Consider the following 18,151-nt stretch of genomic DNA (forward strand, 5'->3'; position numbering starts at 1 on the left):
GACAGTCTATGTCCTGCAACCAAATGGTCCTGCAGTGTGTCAAATACATTAACATTTTATAAAACATATAAATATACAATATAGACTCTCAATTACTATGAGGCCTTAAAACTAATTACAGAAGAACTTTTGTCTGTTTAAATAGTTTGTTTCGTATCTATTTTTACACAGGCGCTAGTTTAGACAACCCGAAAGGGGTCCTTCCAGTAGTCATTTGCGCCGAGCGTCACGTGTTCGTTCTTTCCTGTCCGGACTCAGAGCACGCAATCATGGGTACGTGCGCGAGATCAGAATAAGACTTAATAAACTGCTCTTATGTTCGATTAATTCACACTGTTATCTGCATTTATGTTACGTTAAGAGTTTTATGTATCGGAGTAGGCGTAGTGAAGCTGGCTACGAAGTCGTATTTATGGATATTTTTGTTGTATTATGATGGCGCGTGGAGCGGCCATGAGCTGCAGTCACAGTTTGATGTGATCTTCATTTAAAGTTAACATATCAGTCTGGGATATGTCAGTGATTAGCAACAACTTGGATTTTGATGCATTATTATTTTTTGTGCAGTGTCGGATAAAAAAAACAAAACACTCAGGACCTTAGAAGACAAAAATGAATGTCAAAAAACTTACGTGAAAATATTATTTATTAATATTATTTTCCACTTTCAATTAGTATTTTTAACCGACATCAGTCCTGATCATAACTACCAAATATTAATTCATTTTCAGGATTTTAACCCTTTAAATGCCAGTTTGTTTACATAATACAACTGTTGTTTTCTTACATACGCACATTTCTCAGTACACACATAAAAAAACACACTCTGACATCCATACCAACACAACCACACAATTTTAGCTGCATCATTTATTCAATTTGCCTGCAGTGCTCTATAATACAGAAAATAGGAGAAAAGCATGTATTTGCTCCATAGGCTAAAAATGAGAAAAATGGCACCATCTGTTGGAAGATGTTATGAAAGCATAATATCATAGAATTCATGATCTTATGCTTTAATGGCACTGGGATCAAATGTTGACATTTTAATGAGTTTCAATGGGGAGATTTTTGTCCTAAAGGTACTGAGTGTTACTTTTTTGTGTACACAGTGTATTATAGATGTTTTATAGGAACTGAAGTTGAAATATAAAAATTCCCCAAAAAATACACACCTTTGGCTAAATTTATGCTGTTGGCATTAACACAGCCAAAATGATCGAAAAAAACAAGGTAAGGTCACACAAGGGTTAAATGTGTAATTTTGTCAAGCTTTGTAATGATGTTGCCACCTGAAAGATGAGTTTAAACTGGCTTTTTAACATGGGGTGACTCTGTAGTGACCCACTGCTGAGAATTCTTTTATATGTAACTTTTGAATGATTTATTTTAATGCTTATCCTTTAGTTTTAAACTGGACCAACCAGGTCTGTAATTGTGGTTAGTATATGATGAGCATCTTGAGTGCCCTCGCCAGTCATCAAGTGATGAAAATTGGGGTGGGTATCACGATATCACAATTTGATTAGATTATGAATGAGTTCCAATTCATTTGGGTGTATTTCAGTGATATATTTGTGTCTGAAGAGTATGTAGCTCAAAACATCACATTTTTGTCTCTTGTTTAGCTCATTGATTTGTAAGTAACAGTGTGCCATCTGTGTGTTTACATGATATGAATACACATAGTTCATAAAATTGATATATGAATCTAATAGAGTTTTGATTTTCCTCAAAGGCAAGTGTCGTGGACTGCGTACTGCTAGAAAACTGCGGAACCACCGTCGTGAGCAGAAATGGCATGATAAACAGTACAAGAAGGCCCATTTGGGCACCGCTCTGAAGGCCAACCCCTTCGGTGGAGCTTCTCACGCCAAAGGCATCGTGCTTGAGAAAGTGTAAGGGTCTTGACGTTTCAACCAAGAAGATGCAAAGTGAGTAGTTATTGATTGTGGAATGTTTTAATGTCGTTTTCTATTTCGCTTAACAGTGGTGTTGAAGCCAAGCAGCCCAACTCTGCCATCAGGAAGTGTGTGAGAGTCCAACTGATCAAGAACGGCAAGAAGATCACCGCTTTCGTCCCCAACGATGGCTGCTTGAACTTCATTGAGGTAAAAACCGGATCCCCGAATGCATAACGATGTTAGTGTTAAATAGTTGAATCCACTTCATGTTTTAATGTGATTGTTACAGGAAAACGATGAGGTTCTGGTGGCAGGTTTCGGTCGTAAGGGACACGCCGTGGGTGATATCCCTGGTGTTCGTTTCAAGGTGGTGAAGGTGGCCAACGTATCTCTTCTGGCTCTGTACAAAGGCAAGAAGGAGAGACCCAGATCATAAACTGTTCTTCTTGAAACCACAATAAAAGGAATTTCTTTTCAGTTCCATAAAATGTCGTCTTGTGTTTCTTTAAAGAATGGTCAATGGTTCCCACTGTCATAAATCCCTTGGATCATTTTTTTTATGCTCCGCTCTCGGCTAGCAGTTGCTCTTGTAAGTGCAATCTCTAAATATTTTAAATCCCTATTCAGTAATCACAAATGACTCAAAGTCATGGAAAAATGAGGAAATTGGTCAAGTTCTGGAAGAGCATTAATAATTTGAGGTATGTCTGGATAATGGTCTTAATGTTTACTGGAATGTTGTTGGAGCTTTGATTTACAAATGCAATAATTGAATCATGCCATTTTCATTTTAACTAAAGAGTTTGATTTTGATTGTCAGGGTTTTCACAGTCATTGAAACCCTAGAAGTAGCAGAGAATTTTACAGTGGCGATTTCCAGGCCTGTAAAAGTCAGAGTTTCTAAAGTAAATATTGTTTTATCTAGTTTTACTCTTAAATATAAATTTATGTAGTTATGCTCTGCTCTTACTGTAAATATTCCAGGGTAATTGCCTTGACTCGTTTAACTGCAGTACAATGGCACAAAAAGTGGTCATGTTTTTATTTTATTTATTTTTTAAAGTATAATTTTAGTTTAAAAAATGTTAAAACCAAAGAAAATAATACCAGATTGTTCTACTTGGGGAAATCTAGAAAGTTTCAAAACATTTTTCACACTTTCTATTTTTTTTATTTTTTATTTGTCTACTATGTCAAAAGTGCATGTAATAAAGAGATTAATGTCATTTTTGTCATGAAAATTCCCACCACAGTGTCATTTCAGCACATTTCAAATTCTTTGTTCATTAGAATTCTGATTAAAGGTGCTGTAATTGATTTTAGCCATTCTGCTGACTGAGTCATTAAATCTGACAGGACCCTCATTCCAAAATACCGCCCTCCAAAGATACCATTGAGACCGTAACCGAACAGTAGAGCAGCAGTACTGTTCGTTCTGTTATTTCATTTGATTTAAGGTGTGTTATTTTAGGGATCATTGATGTCCGTAGCACAAATGGTATGGCACAAGTTTAAAGGTGCACTCAGTAATTTTTTCCTCATTAAAAATTTTAACTCCTGAAGACATGAATTGTAATTTTGCAAAATATGTATGAATTCATTATCACTCACATTAAAATGAAGACTCCAGTCATATCAGTAACCTTATAAAAGCTGATTTATTCTACATGGAGAGGGTCCGCACATGTTAGAATCACATGACCAGCCAAATACTACTCACTTAATCTCAGTAACTGTCCTGTTACTGGACACTTTCACTCACTGATTGAAGTAATCATGGCTGACTGTGAATAATAAATCTCTACAATGGCATCTGAAACTGAAAACTATTGATTTTAAATGATGCTGCATCCAAGACGCTAGGTGCCAGTGTAAGTCCAAGATGGCACAAAGACAAAAGTTACTGAGTGCACCTTTAAGAACTGAGGGTTAGAAGTTTGTTGAAATCCCTACATCTATAAATTTTAGAAATAGTAATAGTGATGCTTGGCTTAGCAAATTGAGTTCCAAGATAACCACATCCAGATCTGTCTGCTAGTGCATGGAGTGCTCTTTAAAACCAGTGTTCAGAATCAGAATGAGCTTTATTGCCAAGTGTGCTTACACATACAAGGAATTTGTTATGCTGTCAGAAGCTTCCAGTGTACAACAATACAAAACAGCAACAAGACATAGATAATAATAATAATAGAAAAAAAATAGAATAAAAATGAAAAAGTGGATAGAAAATAAAGTATATATAGAATACACTATATACAGGTGCATCTCAATAAATTAGAATGTCGTGGCAAAGTTCATTTATTTCAGTAATTCAACTCAAATTGTGAAACTCGTATATTAAATAAATTCAATGCACACAGACTGAAGTAGTTTAAGTCTTTGGTTCTTTTAATTGTGATGATTTTGGCTCACATTTAACAAAAACCCACCAATTCACTATCTCAAAAAATTAGAATACATCATAAGACCAATAAAAAAAACATTTTTAGTGAATTGTTGGCCTTCTGGAAAGTATGTTCATTTACTGTATATGTACTCAATACTTGGTAGGGGCTCCTTTTGCTTTAATTACTGCCTCAATTCGGCGTGGCATGGAGGTGATCAGTTTGTGGCACTGCTGAGGTGGTATGGAAGCCCAGGTTTCTTTGACAGTGGCCTTCAGCTCATCTGCATTTTTTGGTCTCTTGTTTCTCATTTTCCTCTTGACAATACCCCATAGATTCTCTATGGGGTTCAGGTCTGGTGAGTTTGCTGGCCAGTCAAGCACACCAACACCATGGTCATTTAACCAACTTTTGGTGCTTTTGGCAGTGTGGGCAGGTGCCAATTCCTGCTGGAAAATGAAATCAGCAACTTTAAAAAGCTGGTCAGCAGAAGGAAGCCTGAAGTGCTCCAAAATTTCTTGGTAAACGGGTGCAGTGACTTTGGTTTTCAAAAAACACAATGGACCAACACCAGCAGATGACATTGCACCCCAAATCATCACAGACTGTGGAAACTTAATACTGGACTTCAAGCAACTTGGGCTATGAGCTTCTCCACCCTTCCTCCAGACTCTAGGACCTTGGTTTCCAAATGAAATACAAAACTTGCTCTCATCTGAAAAGAGGACTTTGGACCACTGGGCAACAGTCCAGTTCTTCTTCTCCTTAGCCCAGGTAAGACGCCTCTGACGTTTTCTGTGGTTCAGGAGTGGCTTAACAAGAGGAATACGACAACTGTAGCCAAATTCCTTGACATGTCTGTGTGTGGTGGCTCTTGATGCCTTGACCCCAGCCTCAGTCCATTCCTTGTGAAGTTCACCCAAATTCTTGAATCGATTTTGCTTGACAATCATAAGGCTGCGGTTCTCTCAGTTGGTTGTGCATCTTTTTCTTCCACACTTTTTCCTTCCACTCAACTTTCTGTTAACATGCAGGATACAGCACTCTGTGAACAGCCAGCTTCTTTGGCAATGAATGTTTGTGGCTTACCCTCCTTGTGAAGGGTGTCAACGATTGTCTTCTGGACAACTGTCAGATCAGCAGTCTTCCCCATGATTGTGTAGCCTAGTGAACCAAACTGAGAGACCATTTTGAAGGCTCAGGAAACCTTTGCAGGTGTTTTGAGTTGATTAGCTGATTGGCATGTCACCATATTCTAATTTTTTGAGATAGTGAATTGGTGGGTTTTTGTTAAATGTGAGCCAAAATCATCACAATTAAAAGAACCAAAGACTTAAACTACTTCAGTCTGTGTGCATTGAATTTATTTAATACACGAGTTTCACAATTTGAGTTGAATTACTGAAATAAATGAACTTTTCCACGACATTCTAATTTATTGAGATGCACCTGTATATGTGTGTGTGTATATATATATATATATATATATATATATATATATACAGTACTGTGCAAAAGTTTTAGGCACTTAAGATGTTTCACAAAAACATTTGTCTTAAGATGGTTATTTATATCTTCAGCTTTAGTGTGTCAATAGGAAATAAACATGTTAGATTTCCAAACATTACATTTGCAAATAGAAAAGATTAGAATAGAAGAACAGGGAGCCCTGCAACAGATGGCAATGCCCTCACAGAGTCCCCCAATGAACATAGAGTCAGTCTGAGATTACATGAAGAGACAGAAGTAATTGAGACAGCCTAAACAGATAGAAGAACTGTGGCAAATTCTCCAAGAAGCTTGGAACATCCTATCTGCCAACAACCAAGAAAAACTGTGTCCAGGTGTATCTAGGAGAACTTGTGCTGTTTTAAAAGCAAAGGTGGCCACACCAAATATTGAATTCACTTTTTTTTTTATGTTTAGTCAACTTTGTATGATGTTAATTGATAAATGAAAACTATTTATGACATTATTTTTGAAGACATCCTCACTATGCAACATTTTTCTCAAGTGCCTAAAACCTTTGCACAGTACTGTATATATATATATATATATATATATATACAAATCTGTTATAGACAGAAGCAAGGGAATGTAATGGCAGAAGAGGTAGGATATGTTGGATAAATATAAATAGACTAAACTGTGTATTGCACATAGTTATTGCTCAATGGGGCAATTTAACTGTTCATGAGATGGATAGCCTGAGGGAAAAAACTGTTCCTGTGCCTGACGGTTCTGGTGCTCAGAGCTTTGAAGCGTCGGCCAGAAGGCAACAGTTCAAAAAGGTAGTGGGCAGGGTGAGTGAGGTCCAGAGTGATTTGTCCAGCCCTTGTCCTCACTCTGGAAGTGTACAGTTCTTGAAGGGAGGGCAGGGGGCAACCAATAATCTGCTCAGCAGTCCGAACTGTCCTTTGTAGTCTTCTGATATCTGAATTCGTAGCTGAACCAAACCAGACAGTTATTGAAGTGCAGAGGACAGACTCAGTGACTGCTGAGTAGAACTGTATCAGCAGCGCCTCTGGCAGGTTGAATTTCCTCAGCTGGTGAAGGAAGTACAACCTCTGCTGGGCCTTTTTCACAATGGAGTCAATGTGTGTCTCCCACTTCAGGTCCTGTGAGATGGTAGTGCCCAGGAACCTGAATGACTCCACTGCTGCCACAGTGCTGTTTAGAATGGTGAGGGGGGTCAGTGTTGGGGTGTTCCTCCTAAAGTCCACAATCATCTCCACCGTTTTGAGTGTGTTCAGCTCCAGGTTGTTTTGACTGCACCAGTGAGCCAGCCGTTCAACTTCCCTGCTGTATGCAGACTCATCGTCATCTTGGATGAGGCTGATGACAGTAGTGTCGTCTGCAAACTTCAGGAGCTTGACAGAGGGGTCCTTGTGTGTGATGCAGTCATTTGTATACAGGGAGCAGAGTAATGGGGAGAGCACACATCCCTGGGGGGCACCAGTGCTGATTGTACATGTGCTGGAAGTGAATTTCCCATCTCAATAGCTGCTGCCTGTCCATCAGAAAGCTGGTAATCCACTGACAGATAGATGTGGGAATGGAGAGTTGGTGTAATTTAGTCCGGAGAATAGCTGGGATGATGGTGTTGAAAGCCGAACTGAAGTCCACAAAAAGGATCCTTGCATATGTCCCTGGTCTGTCCAGATGTTGCAGGATATGATGCAATCCCATGTTGACTGCATCATCCACAGACCTGTTTGCTCGATGAGCAAAATGAAGGAGATTTAGAAAGGGTCCAGTGTTGTGTTCAATATCACCCCCGTGGGCTCGTTTTGTGTTTTTTAATCTCATGCTCAGCAAGTGCTGGGAATACTGGTTAACAGAAGGGTTTGGCAAAGACATTTCACTGGGCTCGAGGATCTACTGGTATTAGCTGACAGTTTCTATGTGTGTGAGAGAGAAATGTATTCTTATTTGTACGTTTACAGCTCTCTTGTGGTGTCAGGATTGGCTGTAAGAGACAGTTGGCAAGCTGTTTAGAAATCAGTGAAAGGACGGGACTCAGAAAATGCTTGGTTATGTAATTCGTCTTAGTACACTCAAAACAATAATTTTAAGATTTATGCATTTCAATTTCATATCAAAATTCCATTAAAAAGAAAAATAAGTGTGCCATGGTACCTTCTGGTACTTTTTTGTTGATGACAAAATGTGGAATATGCTTATTTATTTTATTAATTTCATATAATGGAGTTACCAAACCCAGGCTTATTTACTCCTGAAAATGTGCTCCTCATGTTAAACAGTGGCTAAAATTGCTAGTTATCATTGATTAACTGAATGAGGGCAGGTTCATTGATTTCTAAAGCTGGTTTAAATTGAGTCTTTGTGGTATCAGGCATTCAGACTACACTGTATCAGCAAAAGTGATTTACACCAATCCATTTCTCCATTAACTCCTTTCCACAACAACCTTTGTAAATATGTTACAAGATTCAGTCTAGACACTGCAGAATGACAGTCTACACAGAGACAGAGCACTATTCAAAAAGACAAATAAAACAGAGGAATTGTAAAAGGATTCTGGTGAGATTAGGCCAGGAACACATAAGGTGAGATATGAAATGATGAAATATGTTTTGTCAGATTGGTGTCAAGCTCGTGGTGGCCTAGAATCGACCTGGGATATAATTCCATCACCTGTCACAAGCTGGAGTCAGAATCTGATTCCGCTAAACCCAAACCTTGAGTAATATGTGTGTTAAACCAGTTTTCACCAATGCATTTGCATGTGAACAAAGTTCCCTATAGATGCACATTTCTTTCACATTTTGTATAATGACTATGTAATTTGTATGATTTATAGGCTACCTTCCATTTCCAGTGTGACAAATAAACCAAAAGTAAAATCAAGTGCAATTGTTAGATTTTAACAATTTTTACACAAAATTGGATTAAAAAATGCTAAATAACTTTAGGCCTTTTTGTTTACAAGATCATAACTGGACACCACACGCTGAATAAAACATGCATATAATGTAGCACATCTACAATGAGTTTGGAATGTTAATTGTGTCGTAATAAATGTTGTTTAACATAGTTCTCAAAAATAGTATCCAGTATTCAGTGTATAACACACAATATGCTGTATAGCAGTATGCTAATAGTCAGTTTTGAACACATACATTGAATGTTCGTAATGGCATACTACTGTTTGAAACATTCATCGTTGTATAATGTGCTCTGAATCACTTACTTTTTTGTAAGCAGTATTTAGTGTACAGGTGCATCTCAATAAATTAGAATGTCGTGGAAAAGTTCATTTATTTCAGTAATTCAACTCAAATTGTGAAACTCGTGTATTAAATAAATTCAATGCACACAGACTGAAGTAGTTTAAGTCTTTGGTTCTTTTAATTGTGATGATTTTGGCTCACATTTAACAAAAACCCACCAATTCACTATCTCAACAAATTAGAATATGGTGACATGCCAATCAGCTAATCAACTCAAAACACCTGCAAAGGTTTCCTGGGCCTTCAAAATGGTCTCTCAGTTTGGATCACTAGGCTACACAATCATGGGGAAGACTGCTGATCTGACAGTTGTCCAGAAGACAATCATTGACACCCTTCACAAGGAGGGTAAGCCACAAACATTCATTGCCAAATAAGCTGGCTGTTCACAGAGTGCTGTATCCTGCATGTTAACAGAAAGTTGAGTGGAAGGAAAAAGTGTGGAAGAAAAAGATGCACAACCAACCGAGAGAACCGCAGCCTTATGATTGTCAAGCAAAATCGATTCAAGAATTTGGGTGAACTTCACAAGGAATGGACTGAGGCTGGGGTCAAGGCACCAAGAGCCACCACACACAGACATGTCAAGGAATTTGGCTACAGTTGTCGTATTCCTCTTGTTAAGCCACTCCTGAACCACAGACAACGTCAGAGGCGTCTTACCTGGGCTAAGGAGAAGAAGAACTGGACTGTTGCCCAGTGGTCCAAAGTCCTCTTTTCAGATGAGAGCAAGTTTTGTATTTCATTTGGAAACCAAGGTCCTAGAGTCTGGAGGAAGGGTGGAGAAGCTCATAGCCCAAGTTGCTTGAAGTCCAGTGTTAAGTTTCCACAGTCTGTGATGATTTGGGGTGCAATGTCATCTGCTGGTGTTGGTCCATTGTGTTTTTTGAAAAGTCACTGCACCCATTTACCAAGAAATTTTGGAGCACTTCGTGCTTCCTTCTGCTGACCAGCTTTTTAAAGATGCTGATTTCATTTTCCAGCAGGATTTGGCACCTGCCCACACTGCCAAAAGCACCAAAAGTTGGTTAAATGACCATGGTGTTGGTGTGCTTGACTGGCCAGCAAACTCGCCAGACCTGAACCCCATAAAGAATCTATGGGGTATTGTCAAGAGGAAAATGAGAAACAAGAGACCAAAAAATGCAGATGAGCTGAAGGCCACTGTCAAAGAAACCTGGGCTTCCATACCACCTCAGCAGTGCCACAAACTGATCACCTCCATGCCACGCCGAATTGAGGCAGTAATTAAAGCAAAAGGAGCCCCTACCAAGTATTGAGTACATATACAGTAAATGAACATACTTTCCAGAAGGCCAACAATTCACTAAAAATGTTTTTTTTATTGGTCTTATGATGTATTCTAATTTTTTGAGATAGTGAATTGGTGGGTTTTTGTTAAATGTGAGCCAAAATCATCACAATTAAAAGAACCAAAGACTTAAACTACTTCAGTCTGTGTGCACTGAATTTATTTAATACACGAGTTTCACAATTTGAGTTGAATTACTGAAATAAATGAACTTTTCCACGACATTCTAATTTATTGAGATGCACCTGCTTACTGTGCAGTAAGCAGTAAGCTAGGATTCCATTTCAGACACTGCACACTTATTTGATATTGCCATCTAGTGGACAGCAGCTGGCACATTATGGGCACATTTTCTCTCAAGTTCTGCTGTTTCCTCAGTCTGTCTCATTACACGCTGAAAAGTTTCTTTTAAAACCTATTTATGTAGCCATTTTATTTGTTGTGGAAAAACTTTGGTACAGTGGTTTCAGATGGTAATACCAGCTATTTTTACGTTTTAAAACCATGAGACTGATTACCATATTCATGACAGTATCATAATTTGAGAGTGTACATGGAAAAAGTAAAAAAAATAAAATAAAACATAAGATCATGGTATGCTAAAAAGTAAAAGAAAAACATCTATTTGATTTTATTAAATTTAGTTTCATTTTAGATGTGTTAATCCAAAATGACAACATAAGTGTATTATCCTAAGGATTTTATTTGTTTGCTTGTTTACATTACCAAATCCAGTCTTATTTACTCATGAACAATTGCACCTCATGTTAAACAGTGGCTACAATTGCTCAGTTGTTATTGATTAACTGAATAAGGGCAGGTTGATAGATTTCTGAGGCTGGTTTTAAATTGAGTCTATGTGTTCCCTTTCAAGAAGGTAACTTTGACGCTGTGTCAGAAGCTGACTGGGTGAAGCATATACATGTTTCCATTGATCATGGTATAAATATTGTGGAGGGGGGGGGGTTACCTACTTCCCCATCCCCCCTGGAAACTACACCCCTGGCTCCGCCTATGCTGACATCAAGGGCGTAGCCAGAAATGACTTTTGGGTGGGCACAATAAAAATGGACGGGCCAAATGTTTTGCCCAAATTTTCCTTAGCAACAGAAAGGTGCCGCATTTATGCATTTATTTATTTATTTTGATTTTTCCCCTTTTTCTCCCAATTTGGAATGCCCAATTCCCAATGTGCTTTTTTAAGTCCTCGTGGTCGCGTAGTGATTCGCCTCAGTCTGGGTGGCAGAGGACGAATCCCAGTTGCCTCTACGTCTGAGACCGTCAACCCACGCATCTTATCACATGGCTTGTTGAGCGCATTGCCACGGAGACATAGTTTAGTATATTTATAAATATATATTTTAATTTAAAAAATAATCTCTGATATTCTGGTTGGGCCTGGGTCTAATTTGTGTGGGCCCAGGCCCATCTTTGGCTATGCTACTGGCTGACATCATAATGAGCACATAAGCTGGAGTCCAGCTACACACTGTCAGAATTTTCCTTTTTTTGGCAAACCAATTTGGTTGCTTAGGAGACCTTGCTGGAGTCACTTAGCATGCCCTGGGATTTGAACTAGCGAGCTAGCGAACTCCAGGGGTGGTAGCCAGCGTATTTTACCACTGAGCTACCCAGGCCCCCAGATTTATGCATTTTTAATAATTTTATAAATATATATTTTAATTTAAAAAATAATCTCTGATATTCTGGTTGGGCCTGGGTCTAATTTGTGTGGGCCCAGGCCCATCTTTGGCTACGCTACTGGCTGACATCATAATGAGCACATAAGCCGGAGTCTAGCTACACACTGTCAGAATTTTCCTTTTTCGGGCTGCGGAGACATATCTCGCACCTCTGGAACCCTAAACCAATGCTTCGCTTTTCGTCTTGCACCTGGCCAGCGGGAACAAGTTTTACTCTTCTACCTGTGTGCACCAGCAAAGAAGCACGTCTTCAAACTATTCCGGGTTAGTAGTGTTTACATTACATTCCTTAAAGAGTATATTAAAGAAAAGTAAAAGAGCCACTTGCTGAAGAATTTGTCTTTTTAAAGGCAGAAATGTTTCACAAGTGTTTACACCTGTGAGCGATACATCCCTCTTGTTTTAGCGCTGATGGGCTTTAGCGCTGTTCCTTAACAGCGCTTACTGAGACTCATTGCATTCAATGTGAGCGTATGAATCACATTATGCTTGGCTCTAGCGGTTCTGAAAGTCGAAGCCGCTCGCCTCTCTTCCTGCTTACTCCTCTGCAGCTCCCAGAAACAGGACATTGTGGCCTCTGAGAGTTGCTTGAAGTTCTCACTTGACCCCTTAAAATGGGGTCAACTGGATAAAGAGCGTGTTGGTGCCCAGTCAGTAAGTTTCCTTCCTATGAAACTCGAGGCGGTTGCCATGTCGACATACATGACCAACTAACGCCCTCAGTCCATTCTCCTATGCTTGACAAGGTTTAAGCTGAAGAGAACCCTGCCACTGAAAAGGCAAAATGTGTTCACTGCGTCGTTGCCTTCGAGCTTCACCACCAGTGCTGCCCTTTCGAGGGTTGCACGTTTGACTCGATGTTCTCCCCAGTTAGGTGTCCATACTACCTTAACGATTGGCTGCTGATAACTCAGTCGAAGTGTGGTGAAGTGGGCATGGCCAAGGGACGTCTGTGGAGAGCGAGGCCAGGAGAAGATCGCTGGCTACCACCCCTGGAGTTCACTAGCTCGCTAGTTCGAATCCCAGGGCATGCTAAGTGACTCCAGCCAGGTCTCCTAAGCAACCAAATTGGTTTGCCAAAAAAAGGAAAATTCTGACAGTGTGTAGCTGGACTCCAGCTTATGTGCTCATTATGATGTCAGCCAGTAACATAGCCAAAGATGGGCCTGGGCCCACACAAATTAGACCCAGGACCAACCAGAATATCAGAGATTATTTTTTAAATTAAAATGTATATTTATAAATATACGTAGAGACGTAGAGGCAACTGGGATTTGTCCTCCGCCACCCGGACTGAGGCGAATCACTACGCGACCACGAGGACTTAAAAAAGCACATTGGGAATTGGACATTCCAAATTGGGAGAAAAAGGGGAAAAATCAAAATAAATAAATAAATGCATAAATGCGGCACCTTTCTGTTGCTAAGGAAAATTTGGGCAAAACATTCTTTCGATTATGAGGTGAAATGAGTGGATTGATTCGGAGCACATTGGATTTACCACCTCAATCTCCTAAAACCGTGGAGAGAGGTGGTCCCTGTGACTTTAGCGACGGTGGTTCCAGAGAGGGAGGAGCTTGGACCGGAGGTGAACTTAAAAGCCTCCGATTGAATCACCTCGTTCACTTGCGGAGACCACCTCTCACCGTCACAAGTCACGGAGGTTGCCAGGTTGCAAGGAGAATTCTCAGATGTGTTTTCACCTCTTCCCGGTTGTACAAATCTCATAGATCACCATATCGAAACCTGCACCTGCAGCATCTGAGGGCTGTCCTGAGATTGTTGAGACGGGTGGGACTCACGGCAAACCCAAACAAGTGCGCAATTAGGCAGGTGGAAGTACGGTATCTGGGCTTCCACATGGGTCACGGGCAGCTGCGGTACACGCAGGTGAAAGCTGCAGTTTGCAGTGGGCCGTTATTGCATTCTCCTGACTTTGATACTGTGAACCATAAGGTACTCCTCTCAAATCTCTTTTTAATTTTTCTGCTGATGGCATTAAATGGGTGAATTCATATCTATATCTAATAAACAGGAAGCAAAGTGTACATATTGGCAATACTCAAAGGATCAATATGGGCCCTATTTTGTTCAGCTTGTATGTTAATGACTTACCTTTAGTCTGTCCATCTGTCAACATACAAATGTATGCTGATGACACAATTCTTTATGTACATGCTAAAAACAAACAACAAGCTGCAAACAAATTAACTGAAGCCATGGTCCATGTATCTGAATGGTTAGGCAATTAATATTTACATTTGAATATTAGCAAAACTGTTTGTATGTTCTTCTCACAGAAACCAAAATAGATTAATCATCCTAATGCCTTTGTTAAAGGAGAAAAGCTTAAGGTGGTGTCTGACTTTAAATATGTTGGGGTTATTTTAGATTCAAATCTGACATTTCGAAAACATGCTAAAAAGGTGGCCAGTACTATCAAATTTAACCTGGCTAACTATAGGCATATAAGACCATACCTAACAGCAGAGGCAGCAAAGCTTTTTATGCATGCTATGATCTTCTCCCACATAACATATAGTCCCTTTACAAACAGACACTAAAAACACTTGACTGGAGGGCCAATAGTTATCATTATTGCAATATATTACAAAAATACAAATTATTTAGTTTTGATAGTTTTAAACATTTTGCTGATGCTTGCCTCATTTTTAAGGTTTTACATGGGCTTGCACCTCCCCCATTGAACCAGTTTATAATGCAGAAGGATAATAGTGGCAGGATAACAAGGGCAGTTACTAGAGGAGACTGTGTTGTACAATACAGACATACCAAGTTTTGGCAAAATGTCTTCTCAGTCAGAGCCATGCATTACTGAAATACTCTACATATCCCCACTCTCCTCACTTCACTCTCCCTTTTATCTTGCAGACGGAGGCATCGGACAGGGGGTTTGGAGTGGTACTGTCCTAGATGGTGAAGGGGGAGGAGTGCCTCGTGCTGTACATTAGTCACAAACTCTCACTGAGGGAGACGAGGTACAGTACAATAGATGAGTGTTTGGCCATCAAGTGGGTGGTCCTCACACTCTGGTACTATCTGTTGGGGAGTGCTTTCACCCTCTGTTCGTACCACACCCCACTCCATTGGCTCCATCGCATGAAGGATGCCAACGTGCGGTTCACCCGTTGGTATCTGGCTCTCCAGCCTTTTAAGTTCGAGGTGGTCCACAGGATGGGGCGCAGATGGCTGTTGCGGATTTCCTCTCCAGAAATGGGGGGGATATGTGACGGGGGAGTCGGGTGATGGGGGTATGTGGTGCTTTACAAAGTCAGGAGAGTGCAGTAACAGCGAAGGTACAAGCATGCAAGCACAGACTGGTTGCTAGCACTTTGGGCCTCAAGGGCAATTTGACAAAGAGCGTGTGAGTGCCCAGTCAGCAAGTTTCCTTCCTAGGAATAAAACTCGACTCTGTAACCATGTCAGCACCTGACCAACGAACACGTTCAGTCAATTCTCTTACACTTGATAAGGTTCAAGCTGAGGAGAACCCTTTTGTTGCATCAGTACCAGCGAGCACTAGGCTTGATGACCACTGCAGCCACAGTCACCCTGCTAGGCTTGCTATGAATGAGACATCTCCAGTGCTGGTTCTGCCCGAGGGTCCTTCATCAGGCTTGGCAACATGGTGACCTTCACCTCGCTGCTTAGCCACGCTAGCTATTTGGAGAAAAACAGAGTTTTAACGGCAAAGTGTGACACTCGCCAGGACAGGCAGAGCCATAGTTGTCACTACAGACGCGTTCTTCATACAGGGCTCCTCAGCCTGCGTAGGACGCAAGTATTGAGTATTGTGCGAGATATGGGAAAGCAAGGGAGCAGTGAAACAGCCACTGGTTCCCAATGTGGTAGAGCTGTGGATGCTCCCCCATGGGAAATTCATTTGAGGTTGAATCTGCTCTCGCAAGCATCCTCGGCCAGTGCTATGGAGCCCACAAGTCTGGCATCTGACTGAGGCTCGTCTGACACAACAGGGTTGTCGCAACTGTTGTAAAACACCATACTACAGGCCAGGGCCACCTCAATGAGGTGGCTGCATACCTTAAAGTGGTGACTCTTTGCTGATAGGTACTCCTCCTGCGGTGAGGACCCAAAGGATTGCCTTGTGCAGATGATATTCTCCTTCCTGCAAGAGCACTTGGATGCAGGACTCACTCCATCCAGGCTCAAGGTTTATGTCACTACCATAATGACCATTCATGATCTCTGTGGGCATGGCTATAGAAAAAACACCCTCTGGTCAGCAGATTTCTGCGTGGTGCGAGACGAGCTAAGATCCTGTTTTGCACTGCTACCATCCCAGTGCTGATGTTAAACGCGCTTATGTGTTCCCCATTCAGGCATATGCATACTCTCTTTGAAGACTGTGCTGCTTTAGCTTTAGCATTAATCTAACATATTGGGGACCTTCGGGCCCTTTCGGTAAGTAACTCCTGTTTAGAGTTCGACCAGGCCTGTCAAAGGATATTCTTAAACCCAGCTAAGGTTATGTGCCCTAAGTGCTGGTAAACCCCTTTAGGGCTCAGGTTGTTGACCTATAGATATTCTCTCCTTCTCCCTTTGAATTGGACTAGGCTAAGAGATTGCTCATGCTCTGCCTAGTGAAGGCATTACACACCAACATTGACCAAATGAGTAAATTCAGAGTACCAGAACAATTGTTTGTTCACTTTGGAGGCTGCACAAAGGGTTTAGGTGTCTCCAAGCAAAGAGCGTCCCACTGGGTCATGGACCTTATTGCACTCACATATGACTCGCATGGCATACAATGCACCATGGGCATGAAAGCTCATTGGCCAGGAGTCTGGCCTCTTCCTGGGCATGGGCAAAAGGCGTGTCTCTAGAAGACACATGTATGGCTGCAGGTTGGGCTTCCCCTAAAACCTTTGCCAGGTTTTATAACCTGCATGTATTTTCCCTCTTCTCCTGTGTATTCACGTGGGAACACGGGTTGATCATTAACCAATAAACATTTAATACGGTGTTAGATTAAAAGCTATGGTCTCTCTATTCCCTCTGGGGTGAATGAGATTATTTTTACAATGGTTCACTTACGTGTTGACTAGTGTCATTAGCCCAGAGGACTGCTCTGCTCCCCTAATTCCTGCTAACCGGGGAATTACTGGGAATAGGTGTTGAGACACTGATCCACTAGCCAGCACTGTCTTGACATCGAGCCGTTGATTTATTGTTCCCACCCTTCCTATTTTTCAATATGAAGGTGTGGCTACAGCAATGCTTTGGACTACACTTTTATGGCTATTAGGCATTGCACATCAGTGCCACGGTGTGATGGTTTACGGCTCCCACAACATCAGCTTCCGACGGAACATCTCTGTTACTACGTAACCCTTGTTCCCTGAAAGGAGGTAACAAGATGCCACATAGTGTTGCTGCAGCTACTGATTTTTCACTGTTTGGGGATGAGAGATACGCTGTCCCTCCCTTCAGTCGGAAAATCCAGATGTGTGTAGCTGGGCTCCGGCGTATTTGCTCACTATGACGTCAGCACAGGTGGAGCCCCAAGCTTCACCAGCCAGTCAAATAGCCCTGATGGTATAGTGTTTCGAGGTCATCGCCCCCTGCAGGGTACTCCCAAAGCATCAATGTCTGACGTTATCTGGCATTCAGATGCCGCTGTATCAGCTCAAGTTATTCACTCTCATCAATTTTTCTCCATTATGGCCTTTACACACCAAAAATCATTCATCATCATGCTGTGTAGTTTTTTTAGCTTGTAGGAATAATCTCATTGTTTTTTTGCTTTGTTTTTGTTTTGTATATTATTGTGAGTGGGTACATACTTATTTCAGACACATTAATCAGCATTTAATGGCTTTTTTTCATGAGTGATGTCGACATTCTCCAAATTTTCAGCAGTAATTAAAAATATGAGCTTGTTATGAGCTTCTTCAAATTTCCAAAACTAATACCAAACTCCTTTCAGGAAATACTGTACCATGTCCATGGGAGTACCATGGTTTAGTGATGGCTAGGCCGTAACAAGGAATTCTGGGCCCCCTGACTGTTTATTAGTCTGGGCACCTTTCATTTAAAAAAATACAATTTACAG

The 18,151-nt window shown here is 40.8% G+C and overlaps 1 protein-coding gene across 1 annotated transcript; it reads left to right on the forward strand.

Annotated features, from left to right (window-relative positions):
- The first annotated feature begins 226 nt into the window (after positions 1–226).
- On the forward strand, positions 227–2,392 carry LOC127426062 (40S ribosomal protein S23). The gene is made up of 4 exons (XM_051672539.1): positions 227–273; positions 1,739–1,898; positions 1,991–2,111; positions 2,194–2,392. The coding sequence occupies exons 1-4, from the start codon at positions 270–272 to the stop codon at positions 2,338–2,340; spliced, it is 432 nt and encodes a 143-aa protein (XP_051528499.1). The 5' UTR covers positions 227–269; the 3' UTR covers positions 2,341–2,392.
- The last annotated feature ends 15,759 nt before the right edge of the window (positions 2,393–18,151 follow it).

The sequence above is a fragment of the Myxocyprinus asiaticus genome, chromosome 35 (assembly GCF_019703515.2).
Source record: "Myxocyprinus asiaticus isolate MX2 ecotype Aquarium Trade chromosome 35, UBuf_Myxa_2, whole genome shotgun sequence".
Classification (NCBI taxonomy): Eukaryota; Metazoa; Chordata; class Actinopteri; order Cypriniformes; family Catostomidae; genus Myxocyprinus; species Myxocyprinus asiaticus.

Excerpts from the sequence above, each read along its gene's own strand:
- LOC127426062 (XM_051672539.1), top strand. Across the intron at positions 1,899-1,990 it reads GGCATCGTGCTTGAGAAAGT|TGGTGTTGAAGCCAAGCAGC; the intron begins GTAAGGGTCTTG and ends TTCGCTTAACAG. Across the intron at positions 2,112-2,193 it reads GCTGCTTGAACTTCATTGAG|GAAAACGATGAGGTTCTGGT; the intron begins GTAAAAACCGGA and ends TGATTGTTACAG.